Raw genomic sequence first — 24,466 nt, 5'->3', positions numbered from 1 at the left:
GGGGGCTCAGACCGGGCTCAGACCGGGCTCGGGGGGCTCAGACCGGGCTCAGACCGGGCTCAGACCAGGCTCAGACCGGGCTCAGACTGGGCTCGGGGGGCTCAGACCGGGCTCAGACCGGGCTCAGACCGGGCTCAGACCGGGCTCAGGGGGGCTCAGACCGGGCTCGGGGGGCTCAGACCGGGCTCAGACCGGGCTCAGACCGGGCTCGGGGGGCTCAGACCGGGCTCGGGGGGCTCAGACCGGGCTCAGACCAGGCTCAGACCGGGCTCAGACCAGGCTCAGACCGGGCTCGGGGGGCTCAGACCGGGCTCAGACCGGGCTCGGGGGGCTCAGACCGGGCTCAGACCGGGCTCGGGGGGCTCAGACCGGGCTCAGACCGGGCTCGGGGGGCTCAGACCGGGCTCGGGGGGCTCAGACCGGGCTCAGACCAGGCTCAGACCGGGCTCAGACCAGGCTCAGACCGGGCTCAGACCGGGCTCGGGGGGCTCAGACCGGGCTCAGACCGGGCTCGGGGGGCTCAGACCGGGCTCAGACCGGGCTCGGGGGGCTCAGACCGGGCTCAGACCGGGCTCAGACCGGGCTCAGACCGGGCTCGGGGGGCTCAGACCGGGCTCAGACCGGGCTCAGGGGGGCTCAGACCGGGCTCGGGGGGCTCAGACCGGGCTCAGACCGGGCTCAGACCGGGCTGGGGGGGCTCAGACCGGGCTCGGGGGGCTCAGACCGGGCTCAGACCGGGCTCAGACCGGGCTCAGACCGGGCTCAGACCGGGCTCGGGGGGCTCAGACCGGGCTCGGGGGGCTCAGACCGGGCTCGGGGGGCTCAGACCGGGCTCAGACCGGGCTCGGGGAGATTAACACCGGGCACAACCGGGAGTCGGACCGACCCCGACCGGCCCAGCCCGTAGCGTTGAAGCCGCCGAGCGCTCACTACCTCCAAGCCCCGCGGAGCCCTCACACCGCCGCCATGACACCTCCACGACACCTCCATGACACCTCCACAGCCCCTCCCGCGCCGCTCTGCGCGCCCGCTCCCGTCTCGATGGTGCGGGCGGCGCTCTCGGGTCCTCCCATCCGCCAGGGGGCGCCGCACAGCGCGGGGTCCTCCCATCCGCCAGGGGGCGCCGCGCAGTGCGGGGTGCTCCCCTCAGCCAGGGGGCGGGGGGCGGGACGGGGCGGGCGGCGCCGCCATGGACGCGCTGAGCCGGGCCGAGCCTCGGCCCCGCCGCGCCGCCGCCTCCCCCCTGCCCTGGGGCCGCTTCGCCGCCTGGATCGACTGCGTGTGTGTGGTGACCTTCGATCTGGAGCTCGGGCAGGCCATGGAGGTGCGCCACAAAACACCGGGACACCGGGACACAGCGCCTCAGGCAGCGCGGGAACACCGGGGAGGGAACGGGGCCCTGAGGGAGACGGGATGGAGACGGACGGGAGCGGGATGGAGACGGGGAAACGGGAATGGGGATCGGGAATGGGGAATGGAGACAGGGAACCGGGAATGAGCGGGACAGGGAATGGGGATGGGGAATCCGGGATGGAGACAGGGAACCGGGAATGGAGACAGGGAACCGGGAATGGGAGAGGACAGGGAGGCAGGAGATGGGGATCAGGGATGGAGACGGACGGGACCGGGATGGAGACAGAAAACCGGGATGGAGACAGGGAACCGGGAATGGGAGGGACAGGGAGGCAGGAGATGGGGATCGGGAATCCGGGATGGAGACCGGGAATGAGAGGGACAGGGAGGCAGGGAATGGGGATCGGGGATCGGGAATGGAGACAGGGAACCGGGAATGGAGACAGGGAAACGGGAATGGGAGCGGACAGGGAATGGGGATCGGGGATTGGGAATGGAGACAGGGAACTGGGAATGAGAGGGGACAGGGAATGGGGATGGGGAACCGGGAATGGGAGGCAGGGAATGGGAATCGAGGATGGGGAATGGAGGCAGGGAACAGGGAATGAGAGAGGACAGGGAATGGGGATCAGGAATGGGGATCGAGAATGGAGACAGAAAACCGGGAATGGGAGAGACAGGGAATGGGGATCGGGAGTGGAGACAGGGAACCGGGAATGGAAACCGGGAACAGGGAATGAGAGAGGACAGGGAGGAAGGAGATGGGGATCGGGAGTCCAGGATGGAGACGGGGAATGGGAGGGGACAGGGAATGGGGATCGGGAATCCGGGATGGAAACCGGGAACCGGGAATGAGAGAGGACAGGGAGGCAGGAGATGGGGATGGGGATCGGGGATCGGGAATGGAAACAGGGAACTGGGAATGGGAGGGAATGGAGACAGGAGATGGGGATGTGGAGGGATCAGCGATGGGGAGAGAGGGAATCAGGGATAGCAGGCTGAAAAGGGAATTAAGGATGGGGACAGAAGGGATTGGGAATGGAGTGTGTGAAAGGTGGGATTGGGAATGGAGGGTGAAAAGTGGGATTGGGATTGGAGGGTGTAAATTGGGATTGGAGTGTGTGAAAGGTGGGATTGGGAATGGAGTGAGAAAGGTGGGATTGGGATTGGAGAGTGTGAAAGGTGGGATTGGGAATGGAGTGAGGAAGGTGGGATTGGGAATGGAGTGTGAAAGGTGGGAATGGAGAGTGTGAAAGGTGGGATTGGGATTGGAGAGTGTGAAAGGTGGGATTGGAGTGTGAAAGGTGGGATTGGAGTGTGAAAGGTGGGATTGGGATTGGAGTGTGAAAGGTGGGATTGGGAATGGAGTGTGTGAAAGGTGGGATTGGGAATGGAGAGTGAAAGGTGGGATTGGAGTGTGTGAAAGGTGGGATTGGGAATGGAGAGTGAAAGGTGGGATTGGAGTGTGTGAAAGGTGGGATTGGGAATGGAGTGTGAAAGGTGGGATTGGAGTGTGAAAGTTGGGATTGGGAATGGAGTGTGAAAGGTGGGATTGGGAATGGAGAGTGTGAAAGATGGGATTGGGAATGCAGTGTGTGAAAAGTGGGATTGGGAATGGAGGGTGAAAAGTGGGATTGGGAATGGAGAGTGTGAAAGGTGGGATTGGGAATGGAGGGTGTGAATTGGGAATGGAGTGTGTGAAAGGTGGGATTGGGAATGGAGAGTGAGGAAGGTTTGGATCACGGCTGGGGTGTGCCCACAATATAAAATGTATTTATAACAAACCACAACAGTCAGGCTCTGCTCTCTCCACAGCTGGTTTATCCCCACGACTTCAGGCTCACTGAGAAGGAGGTAAAGACCTTCATCCCTTCCCATTCCTCCTCCCCTGCTGCTCTCCTGGATCTCACTTCCCGCTGCCTTCCTTGCAGAAAACCAGCATCTGTTACCTGTCCTTCCCAGATTCCTACTCAGGTGGGTGACACCGGGGTGGCCCTGGGGGGACAACGGGCCCTGGGGTGCTGCAGGGCTGGGGGGGCTGCAGGAGCACCCTGGGGTGAGCCAGAGCTTCCCTGTGCTCCAAGGAAATTCCTGGGATTGAGCCAGAGCTTCCCTGTGCTCCAAGGAAATTCCTGGGATTGAGCCAGAGCTTCCCTGTGCTCCAAGGAAATTCCTGGCATTGAGCCAGAGCTTCCCTGTGCTCCAAGGAAATTCCTGGGATTGAGCCAGAGCTTCCCTGTGCTCCAAGGAAATTCCCAGAGCTTCCCTATGCTCCAAGGAAATTCCCAGAGCTTCCCTGTGCTCCAAGGAAATTCCCAGAGCTTCCCTGTGCTCCAAGGAAATTCCCAGAGCTTCCCTTTGCTCCAAGGAAATTCCCACAGCTGAGCCAGAGCTCCAAGGAAATTCCCAGAGCTGAGCCAGAGCCTCCCTGTGCTCTTTGCTCCAAGGAAATTCCCGGAGCAGGAGTTCCTGGGATGGAAGCTGTCACATTCCTGGGGCTGGGACAGGAGCTGGGGAGAGGCACTTCCAGCAGAAATGTCCCCAAATCTGTGTTTATCCATCACAAATGAGAAATAAATCTTATCCAGCCAGGCCCTGGGGCTTTAAGGGTTGGGTTTCTGCACTTTCATGGAATCCTGGGATGGTTTGGGATAGAAGGGACCCCCAAACCCCCCAGTGCCCCCCACACCTCCCACTGGCCCAGGCTGCTCCCAGCCCCAGGCTCCAGCCTGCCCTTGGCCACTGCCAGGGATCCAGGGGCAGCCACAGCTGCTCTGGCAATTCCAGCCCAGCCAGCAATTCCCAATTCCCAATTCCCAACATCCCACCCCCATCTCCCCTTTCCCAGGGAATTCCCTCCATTCCCTCTCTCCAGCCCTGCCCCGGCTCCGCTCCAGGAAGGAATTTTGGGATCCAGGGGTTTCCCTGGGAATCTCAGCACTGCAGGAAGGGTCTCCCTTCCCTTTCCCAGCCCCAACTTCCAGAAAAATCCCTCGGGATGGATTCAGAGCCTCCCAAATCCCAGAATGGTTTGGGATGGGATCCAGGGACCTTCAATCCCATCCCATTCCAATCCCACCATCCCAGGCTGCTCCAAGCTTTCCTTGGACATTCCCGGGATCCAGCCCCAGCTGCTCTGGCAATTCCCAATTCCCAACATCCAGCCCTGTCCTCTGGCACTGGGAGCCATTCCCTGGGCACCCTGTGCCACCCTGCCCACCCTGCCAGGGAAAAGCTTTTTCCAAGAGTTCCCTTTTCCTTCCCGTTTCACTTCCATTTTCCCTTCCTTTTTCCTTTCTCTTTCCCCTCCCTTTGGGATTTCTCTGTTTGGTTTCTCCTCTCTGTCCCTGTTTTGGGTGTTCCCATAGCTCCATCCCGTTCTCCTGGAGCCTCTCCCAGCTCTGTGTCCCTGTCCCTGCTGTGTCTGTCCCAGGTGGCCTTGGGGACACCCAGTTCAGCTTCCGGCTGCGCCAGGCCGGGGGTTCCCGGAGCTCCCCGTTCCAGGATGACGGGAGGTACAACCGGGAGGCCCCTCTGACCCTGCAGGTGGGTCCTGCAATGAGCTGAGCATTCCATGGATTTGGGCTCCCTCTGGAAAATCCTCCTTTGGCTGTGGGGACAGAGGGGAGGGAAGGATTCAGCGCTGGGATTTCCTTCTGTGCTCACCGGGGAGAGAACGGGATCAGGGAACTGCTGGGAGAGGGAACGGGATCAGTGGGATCAAAACCAACTGAATCTGGGGGAGAGGGAAGTGAGTTGAGTCAGGGGGACCCCCAGATGTTTTGGGATGTGGAGTGGAATGATGGAGACCCCAGTTCCACTGGGAGGGAATTGAATTAGGGAGACCCCAGTTATTTTGGGAGAGGGAACTGAAGCAGGGACACCTCCCACTGTCCCAGGCTCCAGCCTGCCCTTGGCCACTGCCAGGGATCCAGGGGCAGCCCCAGCTGCTCTGGCAATTCCAGCCCAGCCAGCAATTCCCAATTCCCAACATCCCAACATCCAGCCCTGGCCTCTGGCACTGGCAGCCATTCCCTGGCTCCTGGCCCTGCAGCCCTGTCCCAGTCCCTCTGCAGCTCTCCTGGAGCCCCTTCAGGCCCTGCAGGGGCTCTCAGCTCTCCCTGGATCCTTCTCCTCTCCAGGGGAACATTCCCAGCTCTCCTGGAGCCCCTTCAGGCCCTGGAATGTTCTGGAAGCTCTCCCTGGATCCTTCTCCTCTCCAGGGGAACATTCCCAGCTCTCCTGGAGCCCCTTCAGGCCCTGCAGGGGCTCTCAGCTCTCCCTGGATCCTTCTCCTCTCCAGGGGAACATTCCCAGCTCTCCTGGAGCCCCTTCAGGCCCTGCAGGGGCTCTCAGCTCTCCCTGGATCCTTCTCCTCTCCAGGGGAACGTTCCCAGCTCTCCCAGGCTGGCTCCAGCTGTGTCTGTCCCTGTGTCCCCATGGGAAGCTCTCCTGGGGGATTGGGATCAATGCTGGGATGTGCCAGAGCAGGGGGTGCCTCAGGAAGGAATGGTGACAGTGGGGCTGGGCTGTTCCTCACTGTCCCTCTGTCCCTCTCTGTCCCTGTGTCCCTCTCTGTCCCTCTCTGTCCTTCTCTGCCCATTTCTGTCCCTCTGTCCCTCTGTGTCCCTCTCTGTCCTTCTCTGTCCCTGTGTCCCTCTGTCCTTCTCTGTCCCTCTCTGTCCCTCTGTCCTTCTCTGTCCCTCTCTGTCCCTCTGTCCCTCTCTGTCCCTCTCTGTCCCTGTGTCCCTCTGTCCTTCTCTGTCCCTCTCTGTCCCTGTGTCCCTGTGTCCCTGTGTCCCTCTGTCCCTCTCTCTCTGTCCCTCTGTCCCTGTCCCTGTGTCCCTGTGTCCCTGTCCCTGTGTCCCTCTGTCCCTCTCTCTCTGTCCCTCTATCCCTCTCCCTCTGTCCCTGTGTCCCTGTCCCTGTGTCCCTCTGTCCCTGTGTCCCTCTGTCCCTGTGTCCTTCTCTGTCTCTGTCCCTCTGTCCCTCTCTCTCTCTCTGTCCCTGTCCCTCTGTCCCTGTCCCTGTGTCCCTGTCCCTGTGTCCCTGTGTCCCTCTCTGTCCCTGTCCCTCTGTCCCTGTCCCTGTGTCCCTGTCCCTGTGTCCCTGTGTCCCTCTGTCCCTCTCTGTCCCTGTCCCTGCAGCGAGAGGCCGCTCACTATTTTGGCTACGTGTACTTCCGGCAGGTCAAGGACAGCTCCATGAGGAGGGGCTACTTCCAGAAGGTCAGTGCTGAAATCCCAGAATCCCAAAATCCCTGGGGCTGGAAAAGCCCTCCCAGCCCATGGAGTCCCAGCTGTGCCCGATGCCCACCTTGTCCCCTGAGTGCCACCTCCAGGAATTCCCTGCACACCTCCAGGGATGGGCACTGCAAACCTCCCTGGGCACTTCCAGGGCCTGACCCCCTTTCCATGGGGAAATTCCTGCTGCTGCCCATCCTGAGCCTGTCCTGATCCACCCTGAGCCTGTCCTGATCCATCCTGAGCCTGTCCTGGCCCATCCTGAGCCTGTCCTGATCCACCCTGAGCCTGTCCTGGCCCATCCTGAGCCTGTCCTGATCCACCCTGAGCCTGTCCTGGCCCATCCTGAGCCTGTCCTGATCCACCCTGAGCCCGTCCTGGCCCACCCTGAGCCTGTCCTTGACCACCCTGAGCCTGTCCTGGCCCATCCTGAGCCTGTCCTGGCCCATCCTGAGCCTGTCCTGGCCCATCCTGAGCCTGTCCTGGCCCATCCTGAGCCTGTCCTGTGCCACCCTGAGCCTGTCCTGGCCCATCCTGAGCCTGTCCTGGCCCACCCTGAGCCTGTCCTGGCCCATCCTGAGCCTTTCCTGGCCCATCCTGGGGCTTTTCCCTCTCCTGTGCTGCTCCATGGGGACACCTCAATGCCAGCACTGTCCTGATCTTTGTCCCCTCCAGCCCCAGGAGTTCCTGTGAGGCTCCTGCTGATGCACAAATCCCGTTCCCATCCCCTCCAAACCCATCAGTTTTCCCCTGGAGCACTGGGATTGCTCAGGGAAGGAATTGTCACACTTGGATGAGGTTTGAATTCCAAGTTTGGGGTTGGACAGGAGGTGTTTAAATGACTCCTGCATTCCTAATTAAAGCACTCATTAATGGGATGGAGGAGAATGGTGTAACAGTGAAAGCCCCAGTGGGGCTGGGCTGGGACAACAAAAAACAGGGATTTATTCCACAAGGAAGCCCCAGTTAGAACAAAAAAGGCTGGATATGATTCATTTTTCCAAGTTCCTTTGTCCTTCCCCAGCATTCCCTGATTTTCCATTTCAGGAATTCTCCAATTCCCATTTCAGGAGTCTCTCCTTTGTGCTCCTCCACCTGAAATGATTTTTGGGAGCTTTGAACCCAGCAGATTTTTATTCCCTTTCCAGCTGCTCTTTTCCCAGGCCATGCTCCCACACCTTTCCTCTCCCAAATCCCAGGTGGGCAGCAAGAATCCCAAAAAAATTCCGGCTTGGAAAAAGCTTGGAAGCTCTCCATGGTTTTGTGCCGGGGTTTTTCAGTCCAGCCCTCCATGGCTGGGATCGGGGGGAAAGATCCTGATCCCAATGATCCCAATGATCCCAATGATCCCAAATGTGCCATTCCCAGTCCCTGGTGCTCGTGTCCTGCCTTCCCTACATGCTGGGATCGGGGCAGGATCCTGATCCCAAATCTCCCAATGATCCCAAATCTCCCATTCCCAGTCCCTGGTGCTCGTGTCCCACCTTCCCTAGTGCTGGGATTGGGGATCCTGATCCCAATGATCCCAAATCTCCCATTCCCAGTCCCTGGTGCTCATGTCCCACCTTCCCTAGTGCTGGGATTGGGGATCCTGATCCCAGTGATCCCAAATTTGCCATTCCCAGTCCCTGGTGCTCGTGTCCCGCCTTCCCTACGTGAGGCTGTTCCAGTGCCTGCTCCAGCTGATCGCTCCGGAATACTTCGACAAGCTGGAGCCATGCCTGGAGGCAGGTGAGGCAGGAAAGCTTGGGATTCTGGAAAATTCCAGCAGGAAGAGACCGGGAAACCTTGGGATTCTGGAAAATTCCAGCAGGGAAGGACCTTGGGGGTGTTCCCAAGCAATGGGGGCTGTTCCCAGGGAATGGGGACTGTTCCCAGGGAATGTGAATTGTTCCCAAGGAATTCTGGGATGAGCTGGGTTTGCCCCAAACTGGGAGTGGGGTGTGTAATCTGGGAAGAGGGAACAATTCCCATTAGGAATTCTGGGATGAGCCCCAAGCCAGGGAGGGGTGTGTAAGATGGGAAAAGGGAACAATTCCCATCGGGAATTCTGGGATAAGCTGGGTTTGCCCCAAGTTGGGAGTGGGGTGTGTGACCTGGGAAAAGGGAACAATTCCCATCAGGAATTCTGGGATGAGCTGGGTTTGCCCCACTCCAGGGGTGTGTGTAACCTGGGAAAAGGGAACAATTCCCATCAGGAATTCTGGGATAAACTGGATTTTCCCCCAAACTCTTCCCTCAGTGTGCAACGAGATCGACCAGTGGCCGCCGCCGGTGCCCGGGCAGACGCTGAACCTGCCGGTGATGGGAGTGCTCATCCAGGTACCATCCAGGGAAGGGATTGCACCCTCCTGGAGGTGAAATCCCGGGAAAAGCCCCACATTCCCACAGTTTTTCCCCTGGGAATCGGTGGTGGAGGAGTTTCTTGTCCCTGTGCAGGTGAGGATCCCGTCGCGGGTGGACAAGCCCGGATCCAGCCCGGTGAGGCAGTGCAACCAGGAGGTGAGAGGGGATCACGAGGGAGGAGCTGATCCCTGGGGATCCTGGGATCCTGGGGATGAATCCTGGGATCCTGGGGTCCTGGGAATGGATCCTGGGAATGCTGGGAAACATGGGAATCCTGGGGATGGATCTGGGGGATCCAAGGGATCCTGGGGATGGATCCTGGGGATGAATCGTGGGATCCTGGGGATCCTGGGGATGGATCTGGGGATTCTGGGGATCCTGGGGATGGATCCTGGGGATGCTGGGGATCCTGGGGATGGATCCTGGGATCCTGGGGATGCTGGGGATGCTGGAGATCCTTGGAATCCTGGGGATCGTGGGAATCCTGGGGATCCTGGGGATGAATCCTGGGGATGAATCCTGGGGATGAATCCTGGGATCCTGGGGATGCTGGGGTCCTGGGAATCCTGGGATGCTGGGAATTCTGGGAATCCAGGGATCCGTGTGGTCCCAGCAGTGCCGCTCCAGGCTCACCTGGATCACGGCTCTCTGCACCCAGTGCGGGTGTTTCACCCCCTGCCCTTCCTGGGAATTCCTGGGAATCCTGGGATCCTGGGGATCCTGGGAATCCTGGGGATGAATCCTGGGATCCTGGGAATCCTGGGATCCTGTGGTCCCAGCAGTGCCGCTCCAGGCTCAGCTGGATCACGGCTCTCTGCACCCAGTGCGGGTGTTTCACCCCCTGCCCTTCCTGGGAATTCCTGGGAATTCCTGGGAATTCCTGCTGCCTCTCCCACCTTCACCTTGACCCGTTTGGAATCTGCTCCGGTGTTTTGGTGTGGATCCCTCCCCCTTTCCCCTCCCTGCTGGGCCTGACCCCCCTGTGCTGCCCCCGTGAGCCCCAAACGCTCTCCCAGCACAGGAAATCCTGGGAAATAACGGAGCAGCCCTGGGCAGCCTGGGAACATCCCTTAGATTGTGGGAACAGGGATGGGATTGGGATGGGTTTGGGATGGGTTTGGGATGGGTTTGGGATGGGTTTGTTTGGGATGGGGGGCTCCAGACACAGGGATGGGTTTGGGATGGGATTGGGATGGGTTTGTTTGGGATGGGGGGCTGCAGGCACAGGGATGGGTTTGGGATGGGTTTGGGATGGGTTTGGGATGGGGGGCTCCAGACACAGGGATGGGTTTGGGCTCCAGGCACAGGGATGGATTTGGGCTCCAGACACAGGGATGGGTTTGGGATGGATTTGGGATGGATTTGGGATGGGTTTGGGATGGGTTTAGGCTCCAGGCACAGGGATGGGTTTGGGCTCCAGGCACAGGGATGGGTTTGGGATGGGTTTGGGATGGATTTGGGATGGGTTTGGGATGGGTTTAGGCTCCAGGCACAGGGATGGGTTTGGGCTCCAGGCACAGGGATGGGTTTGGGATGGGTTTGGGATGGGATTGGGATGGGTTTGTTTGGGATGGGGGGCTCCAGACACAGGGATGGGTTTGGGATGGGATTGGGATGGGTTTGGGATGGGTTTGTTTGGGATGGGGGGCTCCAGACACAGGGATGGGTTTGGGATGGGTTTGGGATGGGATTGGGATGGGTTTGTTTGGGATGGGGGGCTCCAGACACAGGGATGGGTTTGGGATGGGATTGGGATGGGTTTGGGATGGGGGCTGCAGGCACAGGGATGGGTTTGGGATGGGTTTGGGATGGGGGGCTGCAGGCACAGGGATGGGTTTGTTTGGGATGGGGGCCTCCAGACACAGGGATGGGTTTGGGATGGATTTGGGATGGGTTTGGGATGGGTTTGGGCTCCAGGCACAGGGATGGGTTTGGGCTCCAGACACAGGGATGGGTTTGGGATGGGTTTGGGATGGGTTTGGGATGGGTTTGGGATGGGTTTGGGCTCCAGGCACAGGGATGGGTTTGGGCTCCAGGCACAGGGATGGGTTTGGGCTCCAGGCACAGGGATGGGTTTGGGATGGGTTTGGGATGGGTTTGGGATGGGGGGCTCCAGGCACAGGGATGGGTTTGGGACAGGGGTGGGTTTGGGATGGGTTTGGGATGGGGGGCTGCAGGCACAGGGATGGGTTTGTTTGGGATGGGGGGCTGCAGGGTGTGAGCCCCTTGTTCCCTGGAGGAGCTGTGCAGTGATTCCAGCTGGAGCTGCAGCCTCCTCCCAGCTGCTGACAGCTTTTCCTGTCTCCCTTCCTCCCCCAGAACCTGTTACCAGCACCCCTGGTCCTCCCCAGCGTTCATGAGCTGGATCTGTTCAGGTGAGAGGCTCCTCTGCCCCTTTCCCTGCAGGGATCATCCCCCAAATCTCAGGATGCTGCAGAATCCAGCGCTGCTGCATCCCTGGAGCTCCTCTGGGATTCTGGGTTTGAGCTGAGCGAGGGGATGGGGAGCAGCTGCTGCCCAAAATCCCCCAGGGGAGAGTTCCAGGCACATCCTGTAGGAGACACTTTCTGGGGACGGTCTGAGACACGGCAAAGACCTCTGTAATCCAGCTGGGTGTTAGAGGGACCTCTATAATCCAGTTGGGTGTCAGAAGGACCTCTATAATCCAGTTGGGTGTCAGAAGGACCTCTATAATCCAGTTGGGTGTTAGAAGGACCTCTATAATCCAGTTGGGTGTCAGAAGGACCTCTATAATCCAGTTGGGTGTTAGAGGGACCTCTATAATCCAGTTGGGTGTCAGAAGGACCTCTATAATCCAGTTAGAAGTTTATTTCAGGGCTTGGGAGAGAGAGAGCTCTGCTATGAGCCAGCAGGTAGAGCTCGAAGCAGGCTCAGAGAGAACAATACAAAAGGGGATAAAATATGAATACATGAGCTCAAGACTTAAGATTGCTAAGAAAGAGAGGAACAGAACAGAAGTGAGAGAGCCAGGGAAAAAGAGAGAGCATAGCAAGAGAGACCAAGAGACCAAGAGAGACCAAGAGAGACCAAGAGAGACCAAAATTAAGAGTTAAGAGCTAAGAGAGCCCAAGAAAACTCAGATTGCCAAGAGAGACTGAAAGTGCTAAGAGGGCTAAGAGTTAAGAGAGAGCTAAGAGAACCAAAAGAGAGAATTCTCTTTTACAATTACTTATTATTAATATACAATTGCAATTATTATTAATATAACCTATACATTGAATATTCTATTCCTTCACTAACCAATCTTTCTAACTATACTAATACAGTAACATTTGGGTGTGACCTATAGAAATCGCTATTTTTGCATATTTTTAATTATCTCAGGGTCCTTCAGACCTTTCCTTATAAGGCTGGGGAGAGGGGTCTCAGCTTAGTTTTATTATTAGTTTTATTGCTTTTTAATGTGTTCTGGCACACCAGCCAGGTTTATTTGAATTATTCAATCCCTGCTTTCATTTGTATTTCTTCCTTAGCCTTTCTGGCTACGGAGTCATATTTATAATTTCTTTCTAATTCTACCTTCCCAACATCATCCAGCACGGGATGTGCCATTCCTGGGTGCATCCTGTGGTGTCCAGGGGTGTCCTGATGTCACAGGCACTGAGAGAAACATCTGGCCTTGGGAGCCTCCTGGGGTATAAAAACATCTGGCCTTGGGAGCCTCCTGGGGTGTAAAAACATCTGTCCTCAGGAGCCTCCTGGGGTGTCACAACATCTGTCCTCAGGAGCCTCCTGGGGTGTCACAACATCTGTCCTCAGGAGCTTCCTGGGGTGTAACAACATCTGTCCTCAGGAGCCTCCTGGGGTGTCACAACATCTGTCCTCAGGAGCTTCCTGGGGTGTAACAACATCTGTCCTCAGGAGCCTCCTGGGGTGTCACAAGGCCAACTCCAGGGTGCTGCACCCAGGTCAGGGCAGCCCTGGGATCGATCCAGGCTGGGCAGGAGCCTGGAGCAGCCCTGGCACAGGGATTTGGGGGTGCTGGGGGTGACCTGAGCCAGCCCAGAGCCCCCCAGGGCTGGGCTGATCCCGCAGGGGAGGGGGGACCCTGCCCCTGTCCCCACCTGCAGAGCTGCCCCAGCCCTGGGGACACAGCAGCAGCACCTGGAGCTGCTGGAGAGAGCCCAGAGGAGACCCCAGAGTGGCAGGGGGGGCACTGGAGGGGCTTTGAGGTCCCTTCCCACCCAAACCATTCCACAAGTTCTGGTCACAGATTGCTTGACTTTGCTTGGAGCATTTCCTTTAAACTTCTACAAAACCAAAGAGTGAGAGCCCAGGTGGAGACACCTGAATTCCCTTTGGAATGCTGAAAAAATCCATCCCAGGTGGAGACACCTGAATTCCCCTTGGAATGCTGAAAATCCATCCCAGGTGGAGACACCTGAATTCCCCTTGGAATGCTGAAAATCCATCCCAGGTGGAGACACCTGAATTCCCCTTGGAATGCTGAAAATCCATCCCAGGTGGAGACACCTGAATTCCCCTTGGAATGCTGAAAATCCATCCCAGGTGGAGACACCTGAATTCCCCTTGGAATGCTGAACATCCATCCCAGGTGGAGACACCTGAATTCCCCTTGGAATGCTGAACATCCATCCCAGGTGGAGACACCTGAATTCCCCTTGGAATGCTGAACATCCATCCCAGATGGAGACACCTGAATTCCCCTTGGAATGCTGAACATCCATCCCAGATCCCAAATCCCCGGAGGGGAGCAGAGCTGGGGGAGCACAGCTCCATCCTCAGCTCTGTCCCTCGGTGTTTCCAGATGTTTCCAGCCCGTGCTGATCCACATCCAGATGTTGTGGGAGCTGATGCTGCTGGGGGAGCCCATGGTGGTGATGGCACCGTCCCCAAGCGTGTCCTCAGAGATGGTCCTGGCCCTCACCAGGTGACTCCTGCAGGGTTTGGGGGGGTCTGGGGGGGCTGCAAACCCCAGCAGAAAACTCTGATTTCGGTTTAGTTTGCCCGTGGAAGCTTTGCAAGGCAAACTTTATATATTTTTATACACTTTTTAAAAAAATTTTATATTTTTTTTAAATTTATTTTTTATTTTTATATATTTTAAATATTCCATGTTACCACTGAAGATAAATAGATCACACAGAAAACTCTGATTTCGGTTTAGTTTGCCTGTGGAAGCTTTGATATACTATATTAGCATATCATATATTATATAATATATAATACTATAATACCATTATAATATATACTATATATATAATATATATGATATATATAATACTATGTTGTAGTATATACTATTATATATAATATATAATATATAATATATAATATATAATATATAATATATAATATATAATATATATAGTGTAGTATGTAATAGTATATACTATTATATAGTATATAGTATATAATATATAATACACTACATATTATAATAATAGTATACTGATTATAATAATAATATATTCTATATAATATAGTATAGTATATAATATTAGTATATAATAGTATATAACATTAGCATATAATATATACTATATAATACTATAATACTATAATAATAATATAATAACATAATATAATAATAATATAATAACATAATATATAATAATTAATATAATATCATTTGCAAGGCAAACTGCAAACAATCTGCAAATACTCCATGTTATCACTGAGGATAAATAGATCACACAGCAAACTCTGATTTCGGTTTAGTTTGCCCATGGAAGATTTGCTATATTGTATTAATATATATTATATACTATATAATACTATAATACTATTATAATATATACTATACATATATATATATAATATATATAATGTAGTATATATATGTATATAATAAATACTATATAATACTATAATAGTATTATAATAATATAATATGTAATATAATAATTAATATAATATAAAATACAATACTCCATCTCTAAAGGGCTCCATAAACCCTTTTTGGTTTAACAAAAAGAAAAGAAAAAAGAAAAGTGAACAAAGAAACTAGCAACATTATAAAAATAATATAATACTATAATATAATATGCTATTATAATAATACTTTATAATATATACTATATACATAATAGTATAGAATGTTGGTATATAATATTAGTATATGATACTATAATTCTATGATAATAAATTCTATTATAATATACACTATATATATAATATATAATAGTATATAATAGTATATACTATTATATAGTATATATACTGTATATATAATATATAGTATATATAATATAGTATTTAATAGTATCTACTATTATATAGTATATAGTATATCATGTATAATATACTATATATTATAATAATAGTATAATATACTGAATATAATAATAGTATATACTATATAATATAGTATATAATAGGATACAATATTAGTATATAATATATTATATACTGTATAATACTATAATACTATTATAATAGTATAGTATATAATAATTAATAAAATATAAGATACAATACTCCATCTCACCCTTTTTGGTTTAACAAAAAGAAAAGAAAAAAGAAAAATAAGCAAAGAAACTAGCAACATTATAAACAATAATATCATACTATAATATACTATTATAATAACACTATATATTATTTACTATATATATAATAGCATACAATATTAGTATATATTAGTATATAATGTTATATACTATATAGTACTATAATACTATTATAATATATACTGTATATAATACATGTAATATATATAATAGTATATAAGAGTGTATACTATTACGTAGTATATAGTTAGTATATAATATATAATATACTATATATTACAATAATAGTATAATATATAATAATGTATATTATTTTGTATTGTATTATATTCTATTATGTTATGTTATATTATATTATGTTATATTATATATTATATATAATAGTATAATAATAGTATATATTATAACAATAGTGTAATATACTGTATTAATATATACGTTATACATAATGTATACATTATATATAATATATACATTATATATAATATAATTATATATTATAATAATAGTATAGTATACTGTATATATTAATAGTATAAATATAGTATATAATAGTATATATTAGTATATATTATTAGTATATAATATATAATATACTGTACAATACTATAATACTATTATAATATATACTATAAATAATATATAGTATACATATAATAGTATATAATAATATATACTATTATATAGTATATAATATATTATATATTATAATAATAGTATAGTATACTGAATATAATAATAGTATATACTATGTAATATAGCATATAATAGTATATAATATTAATATATACTATATATTATACAATACTATAATACTATTATAATATATACTATATATAATATATATAATATATATTATATAATACTGTATACTATTATATGGTATATAGTATATAATATATAATACTATATATTATAATAGTAGCATAATATACTGTATATAATAGTATATTCTGTATAATTCTATATAATATAGTATATAATATTGCATCATATTAGTGTATAGTATATACTATATAATATTATAATACTATAATAATATATACTATATATATTATATATAGTATAGATATAATACTATATAGTAGTATATACTATTATATATAATATATAATATATATGGTATATATAATAGTATATAATAGTATATCCTATTATGTAGCCTATAGTATAAAATATATAATATACTATATATTATAATAATAGTGTAAATGTACTGAATATAATAGTATATTCTATATAATATAGTATATAATAGTATAGAATATTATTATATAATATATTATATACTATATAATACTATAATACTATTATAATAATATATAATAAATAGTATTATAGTAATATATAATATAATTATTAACAATAATATATAATATAATGATTAATATAAAATAATATAAAATACAATATAATAATGTATAATATAATGATTAATATAAAATAAAATACAATACAATACTCCATAGTGCTGCCCTGGAGCTGCTGCCCTGGAGCGCTCCAGGCTGGGCACAGGGGCTGGAAACTGGGAAAGGCCCTGGGGGGACACGAGCCCAGAGGGGCCAGGGGGGCAGGAGGCCGATGGAGCCGGGCTGGGGCAGCCCCAGGGTGGGCACAGCCCGGGGCAGGGACTGTCCCCTGTGCTGGCATGGGGTGACTACTGTGCCCAGGGTGCCCTGTGCCATGTCTGGAGTGTCCTGTGCCATGTCTGGAGTGTCCTGTGCCATGTCTGGAGTGCCCTGTGCCATGTCTGGAGTGTCCTGTGCCATGCCCAGGGTGTCTCTGCTGTGCCCATGGAGCCCATTCCATGCTCATGGTGACCCTGCCATGCCCAGGGTGACCCTGCTGTGCCCAGGGTGACCCTGCCATGCCCATGGTGCCCGTGCCATGCCCATGGTGACCGTGTCTGTCCCTGCAGCTGTCTGGCTCCTCTCCGTTACTGCTGCGACTTCCGGCCCTACTTCACCATCCATGACAGCGAGTTCAAGGAGTACACCACACGGACCCAGGCCCCGTGAGTGCCCCCTGTGCCCTGCCAGGACCTTCCTGTGCCCTGCCAGGACCCTCTGTGCCCTGCCAGGACCCTCTGTGCCCTGCCAGAGCCCCCTGTGCCCTGCCAGAACCTCCCTGTACCCTGCCAGAACCTCCCTCTGCCCTGCCAGGACCCCTCTGTGCCCTGCCAGGACCCTCTGTGCACTGCCAGGACCCCTGTGACACACCCAGTGTCCCCAGTGCTACCCCAGTGTCCCCAGTGCCACCCCAGTGTCCCCAGTGCTCAGGCTGGCCCCTCCAGTGCCCTGCCAGGACCCCCCATGCCCTGCCAGGACCCTCCTGTGCCCTGCCAGGACCCCCCAGTGCTCAGGCTGGCCCCTCCTTGCAGCCCCAACATTGTGGTGGGTGTCACCAACCCCTTCTTCATCAAAACCCTGCAGCACTGGCCCCACATCCTGCGCCTGGGGGAGCCCCGCACGGCAGGTGAGCAAAACGGGGTGAGGGGGAGAGTGGGGTGCTGGGGAGCCCCAAAACAGGGGACATTGGGGTGCTGGGGAGCCCCAAAACAGGGGACATTGGGGTGCTGGGGACATTGGGGTGCTGGGGAGCCCCAAAACAGGGGACATTGGGGTGCTGGGGAGCCCCAAAACAGGGGACATTGGGGTGCTGGGGGACATTGGGGTGCTGGGGGAGATCGGGGTGCTGGGGGACATTGGGGTGTCAGGGGAGATTGGGGTGTCAGGGGAGATTGGGGTGCCGGGGGAGACAAATGAGAGATTGGGGTGCTGGGGAGTTTGGGGTGCTGGGGGAGCCCCGCACGGCAGGTGAGGAAAATGGGGTGCTGGGGGAGATTGGGGTGCTGGGGACATTGGGGTGCCTGACAGGGGAGATTGGGGTGCTGGGGGAGCCCCGCACAGCAGGTGAGCCCCGAAACGGGAGACTGGGGTGCTGGGGACATTGGGGTGCTGGGGGTGCCTGACAGGGGACATTGGGGTGCTGGGGGAGACAAATGAGAGATTGGGGTGCTGGGGACATTGGGGTGGCTGACAGGGGACATTGGGGTGCCTGACAGGGGACATTGGGGTGCTGGGGACATTGGGGTGCTGGGGACATTGGGGTGCCTGACAGGGGAGATTGGGGTGCTGGGGGAGCCCCGCACGGCAGGTGAGCCCCGAAACGGGAGAGATTGGGGTGCTGGGGGAGATGGGGGTGTCAGGGGAACCAAACAGGGGAGACTGGGGTGCCAGGGTACATTGGGGTGCTGGGGGAGATTGGGGTGCCGGGGGAGATTGGGGTGCCGGGGGAGATTGGGGTGCCAGGAGAGTTTGGGGTTCTGCAGGACTTTGAGGTGCCAGGGGAGTTTGGGGTGCCAGGGGACACTCAGGGTGCTGTTGGGGATCTCGGGGTGCTGTTGGGGGTCTCAGGGTGCTGTTTGGAATCACGGGGTGCTGTTGGGGATCTCAGGGTGCTGTTGGGGGTCTCAGGGTGCTGTTTGGAATCATGGGGTGCTGTTGGGGGGTCTCAGGGTGCCAGGGGACACTCAGGGTGCTGTTGGGGGTCTCAGGGTGCTGTTTGGAATCACGGGGTGCTGTTGGGGGTCTCAGGGTGCTGTTTGGAATCACGGGGTGCTGTTGGGGGGTCTCGGGGTGCCGGGGGGGTGGCCCAGGGCTCGCTGGGGCTGGGGAGCAGCCGGAGGCTGCAGGAGCTGCCCCAGCCGGGATTCCCCGGATTCCCCGGATCCCCTGGATTCCCTGGATTGATTCCCTGGATTCCCTGGATTGATTCCCTGGATCCCCTGGATTCCCTGGATCCCCTGGATTCCCTGGATCCCCTGGATTCCCTGGATTCCCTGGATCCCCTGGATTCCCTGGATCCCCAGGATCCCCTGGATTCCCGGGATTCCCTCGCAGCTCGGGCTGTGCCCCGTGCAGGGAGAGCAGGAATCGCTGTCCTGGAGCTCCCAGGAGAGGAAAATCCTCCCTGGGCAGGGAAATGAGGGGACAGAGAGAGAGAAAAACCTGCTCTGATCCCCTGTGCCCCTTCCTGAGCTGGGAATGAATCCCTGGGAATGGGAATTGAGGGACAGAGAGAGAGAAAAACCTGCTCTGATCCCCTGTGCCCCTCATGGGAGCTGGGAATGAATCCTGGGAATGGGAATTGAGGGACAGGGAGAGAGAAAAACCTGCTCTGATCCCCTGTGCCCCTTCCTGAGCTGGGAATCCATCCTGGGAATGGGAATTGAGGGACAGAGAGAGAGAAAAACCTGCTCTGATCCCCTGTGCCCCTCTGGGAGCTGGGAATCCATCCTGGGAACAGGGAATTCACAATTCCAGAGGGGAGGGATTGCTGGGAACGCTGGAGAATTGGGGACTCCAATTGTCCCCTCTGGGATTGCCAGGACCCCAATTGTCCCCTCTGGGATGGCTCCAGACCCTGCAGGAGGGGACAGAACCCCAATTGTCCCCTCTGGGATTGCCAGAACCCCAATTGTCCCCTCTGGGATGGCCCCAGGAGGGGACAGGACCCCAATTGTCCCCTCTGGGATTGCCAGGACCCCAATTGTCCCCTCTGGGATGGCCCCAGGAGGGGACAGGACCCCAATTGTCCCCTCTGGGATTGCCAGGACCCCAATTGTCCCCTCTGGGATGGCCCCAGGAGGGGACAGGACCCCAATTGTCCCCTCTGGGATTGCCAGGACCCCAATTGTCCCCTCTGGGATGGCCCCAGGAGGGGACAGGACCCCAATTGTCCCCTCTGGGATTGCCCCAGGAGGGGACAGGACCCCAATTGTCCCCTCTGGGATGGCCCCAGGAGGGGACAGGACCCCAATTGTCCCCTCTGGGATTGCCCCAGGAGGGGACAGGACCCCAATTGTCCCCTCTGGGATGGCCCCAGGAGGGGACAGGACCCCAATTGTCCCCTCTGGCTCACAGGGGAGCTGCCCAAGCAGGTGAAGGTGAAGAAATTGGCCAAGCTGAAAACCCTGGACACAAAACCAGGTGGGTGCAGGGCTCCAGGAGAGCCCCTTCCCCAGGGTCTGCACCCATCCCTGAGTGATTGATTACCTGATTGATTGATCCCCTGATTGATTGATTCCCTGATTGATTGATTCCATGATTGATTGATCCCCTGATTGATTGATCCCCTGATTGATTGATTCCCTGATTGATTGATCCCCTGATTGATTGATTCCCTGATTGATTCCCTTGATTGATTTCCTGATTGATTGATCCCCTGATTGGTTGATCCCCTGATTGATTCCCTGATTGATTCCCTGAGTGACTGATCCCCTGATTGATTCCCTGATTGATTCCCTGAGTGATTGATTCCCTGATTGATTCCCAGAATGATTGATTCCCTGATTGATTGATCCCCTGATTGATCCCCTGATTGATCCCCTGATTGATTCCCTGATTGATTCCCTGATTGATTCCCTGAGTGATTGATCCCCTGATTGATTCCCTTGATTGATTCCCTGATTGATTCCCTGATTGATTCCCTGAGTGATTGATTCCCTGATTGATTCCCTGATTGATTCCCTGATTGATTCCCTGATTGATTGATCCCCTGATTGATTGATTCCCTGATTGATTGATCCCCTGATTGACTGATTCCCTGATTGATTGATTCCCTGATTGATTCCTTGATTGATTCCCTGATTGATTTCCTGATTGATCCCCTGATTCCCTGATTGATTCCCTGATTGATTGATTCCCTGCTTGATTCCCTGCTTGATCCCCTGATTGATCCCCTGATTGATTCCCTGATTGATCCCCTGATTGATCCCCTGATTGATCCCCTGATTGATTCCCTGATTGATCCCCTGATTTCCCCTCCAGGAATCTACACTTCCTATAAAACATTCCTGCACAAAGACAAAACCCTGATCAAGAGGCTGCTAAAGGTGAGCACAGAATTTACAGTTTGGGGGATTCAGAACATCCCAAAAGAGCAGAATTTACACTTTGGGGGATTCAGAACATCCTGGGGCTCCCCAAAAGAGCAGAATTTACACTTTGGGGGATTCAGAACATCCTGGGGCTCCCCAAAAGAGCAGAATTTACACTTTGGGGGATTCAATCCATCCTGGGGCTCCCCAAAAGAGCAGAATTTACACTTTGGGGGATTCAGAACATCCTGGGGCTCCCCAAAAGAGCAGAATTTACACTTTGGGGGATTCAGAATCCATCCTGGGGCTCCCCAAAAGAGCAGAATTTACACTTTGGGGGATTCAGAATCCATCCTGGGGCTCCCCAAAAGAGCAGAATTTACACTTTGGGGGATTCAATCCATCCTGGGGCTCCCCAAAAGAGCAGAATTTACACTTTGGGGGATTCAATCCATCCTGGGGCTCCCCAAAAGAGCAGAATTTACATTTTGGGGGATTCAGAACATCCTGGGGCTCCCCAAAAGAGCAGAATTTACACTTTGGGGGATTCAGAACATCCTGGGGCTCCCCAAAAGAGCAGAATTTACACTTTGGGGGATTCAGAACATCCTGGGGCTCCCCAAAAGAGCAGAATTTACACTTTGGGGGATTCAGAACATCCTGGGCCACGTTCATGGGGCCAGATTTAGGATTTTCCAGTCGATATTAAGGATTAAATCCTTAAAACTGAGAATTTAATTAACAAGAAATGAGTGGGAAGAATTTGTATAAGAAAAATCTGGAAAAAGTCAGATTTTAATGTTAATGTATTTGAGCAAAGGTTTGGGGTCTGGGTTTAGGGTCTGGATTTGGGGTCTGGGTCTGGGGTCTGGGTTTGGGTTTGGGGTTTGGGTTTGGGGTCTGGATTTGGGGTCTGGGTTTGGGGTTTGGGGTCTGGGTTTGGGGTCTGGGTTTGGGCTCTGGGTTTGGGGTCTGTGTTTGGGCTCTGGGTCTGGGGTCTGGGTTTGGGGTCTGGGTTTGGGGTTTGGGGTCTGGATTTGGGTTTGGGGTCTGGGTTTGGGGTCTGGGTTTGGGGTTTGGGGTCTGGGTTTGGGTTTGGGGTCTGGATTTGGGGTGTGGGTTTGGGGTCTGGGTTTGGGTTTGAGGTTTGGGGTGTGGGGCTAGGTTTGGGGTCTGGGTTTGGGGTCTGGGTTTGGGCTCTGGGTTTGGGCTCTGGGTTTGGGTTTGAGGTTTGGGTTTGGGGTCTGGATTTGGGGTCTGGGTTTGGGGTTTGGGGTCTGGGTTTGGGGTCTGGGTTTGGGCTCTGGGTTTGGGTTTGACGTTTGGGGTGTGGGGCTGGGTTTGGGGTCTGGATTTAGGGTTTGGGGTTTGGGGTGTGGGTTTGGGGCAGCCCTTCAGGCTCTCTTGGCTGCAGAGCTGCAGGTTCTGACAGTGAGGGGACACATGGGTGACCCCACAGTGACCCTGGCTGACCCTGGGTGACCATGGGTGACCCCACAGTGCCATGGGTGCCCCTGGGTGACCTTGGCTGACCCTGGGTGACCCCTCTGTGCCTGTTTGACCCTGTTTGACCCTGTTTGACCCCTGGGTGCCCCTTGGTGACCCCTCTGTGCCTGTTTGACCCTGTTTGACCCCTGGGTGCCCCTGTTTGACCCCTGGGTGCCCCTGTTTGACCCCTGGGTGCCCTTGGGTGACCCCTCTGTGCCCGCAGGGCATCCAGCGGAAGCGCCCCTCGGAGGTGCAGAGCGCTCTGCTGAGGAGGCACCTCCTGGAGCTCACCCAGAGCTTCATCATCCCCCTGGTGAGTGCCAGCATCACCCTGGGGACATGGGGACAGCCCTGGGGGACAGGGAATCCTGGAATGGCCACAGGGACAGCCCTGGGGGACAGGGAATCCTGGAATGGCCACGGGGACAGCCCTGGGGGACAGGGAATCCTGGAATGGCCATGGATGGGGACAGCCCTGGGGGACAGGGAATCCTGGAATGGCCACAGGGACAGCCCTGGGGGACAGCCCTGGGGGGACAGGGAATCCTGGAATGGCCATGGGGACAGCCCTGGGGGCCAGGGAATCCTGGAATGGCCACAGGGACAGCCCTGGGGGACAGGGAATCCTGGAATGGCCACAGGGACAGCCCTGGGGGACAGGGAATCCTGGAATGGCCCTGGGGACAGCCCTGGGGGACAGGGAATCCTGGAATGGCCACAGGGACAGCCCTGGGGGACAGCCCTGGGGGACAGGGAATCCTGGAATGGCCATGGATGGGGACAGCCCTGGGGGACAGGGAATCCTGGAATGGCCCTGGGGACAGCCCTGGGGGACAGGGAATCCTGGAATGGCCCTGGGGACAGCCCTGGGGGACAGCCCTGGGGGACAGGGAATCCTGGAATGGCCATGGATGGGGACAGCCCTGGGGGACAGGGAATCCTGGAATGGCCACGAGGACAGCCCTGGGGGACAGGGAATCCTGGAATGGCCCTGGGGGACAGCCCTGGGGGACAGCCCTGGGGGACAGGGAATCCTGGAATGGCCACAGGGACAGCCCTGGGGGACAGGGAATCCTGGAATGGCCACAGGGACAGCCCTGGGGGGACAGGGAATCCTGGAATAGCCCTGGGGGACAGCCCTGGGGGACAGGGAATCCTGGAATGGCCATGGATGGGGACAGCCCTGGGGGACAGGGAATCCTGGAATGGCCATGGATGGGGACAGCCCTGGGGGACAGGGAATCCTGGAATGGCCATGGGGAAGGAGCTTCATCCTCATCCCACGGGACACCTCCCCTGTCCCTGCTGCCCCAGCCCTGCCAGGGGGATCCAGGGACACCCCCTGAGGCTCCTGGAATTAAAAACTTTTGGATTTGGGTTCTTTTTCCCTTTGAGCTGAAGATTGATGAGAGGGAGGCACTTTTGGTCTCATTTATTTTTCCTTATCAGCATTACAAGGTACAAGGAGCTGTGTGCACTATGATAGAAAAGGGGTAAAATGGCTCACAAAGATCTTTTTCAAGGTTTTTTTTATGTCCATTTACCCAATTAACAGATGCCAACTTAATTATTTTTCTTAATGACCCAACACCTGTTTGCTGCATTGTGACATTTTTTACCCAATCACCCAAAAACCCCCAGGAGAAGAAGATGAAGAAAGA

At 52.9% G+C, this 24,466-nt stretch overlaps 1 protein-coding gene across 3 annotated transcripts in view; it reads left to right on the top strand.

Moving 5' to 3' along the window:
* The first annotated feature begins 1,167 nt into the window (after positions 1–1,167).
* LOC131573851 (protein DENND6B-like) overlaps positions 1,168–24,466 on the top strand; it is a 29,107-nt gene continuing 5,808 nt past the window's right edge. Inside the window, exons 1-15 of one of the 3 annotated variants that reach the window (XM_058828165.1) lie at positions 1,168–1,324; positions 3,169–3,207; positions 3,285–3,327; positions 4,787–4,899; positions 6,501–6,581; positions 8,222–8,327; positions 8,839–8,918; positions 9,036–9,098; positions 11,262–11,317; positions 13,732–13,854; positions 17,355–17,450; positions 17,817–17,911; positions 20,362–20,427; positions 21,268–21,332; positions 23,029–23,118. In XM_058828165.1, the coding sequence (XP_058684148.1) occupies positions 1,190–1,324; positions 3,169–3,207; positions 3,285–3,327; positions 4,787–4,899; positions 6,501–6,581; positions 8,222–8,327; positions 8,839–8,918; positions 9,036–9,098; positions 11,262–11,317; positions 13,732–13,854; positions 17,355–17,450; positions 17,817–17,911; positions 20,362–20,427; positions 21,268–21,332; positions 23,029–23,118 (1,251 nt within the window). In that variant the 5' untranslated portion in view covers positions 1,168–1,189. Of the gene's footprint in view, positions 1,325–3,150; positions 3,208–3,284; positions 3,328–4,786; positions 4,900–6,500; positions 6,582–8,221; positions 8,328–8,838; positions 8,919–9,035; positions 9,099–11,261; positions 11,318–13,731; positions 13,855–17,354; positions 17,451–17,816; positions 17,912–20,361; positions 20,428–21,267; positions 21,333–23,028; positions 23,119–24,466 lie in introns of all 3 variants that reach the window. The other 2 variants (XM_058828166.1, XM_058828164.1) reach the window with 2 other exon arrangements.

The sequence above is a fragment of the Poecile atricapillus genome, chromosome Z, assembly GCF_030490865.1.
Source record: "Poecile atricapillus isolate bPoeAtr1 chromosome Z, bPoeAtr1.hap1, whole genome shotgun sequence".
Classification (NCBI taxonomy): domain Eukaryota; kingdom Metazoa; phylum Chordata; class Aves; order Passeriformes; family Paridae; genus Poecile; species Poecile atricapillus.
The sequence above is the reverse complement of the archived record's forward strand: the minus strand, read 5'-3'. Positions and strand labels throughout refer to the sequence as shown.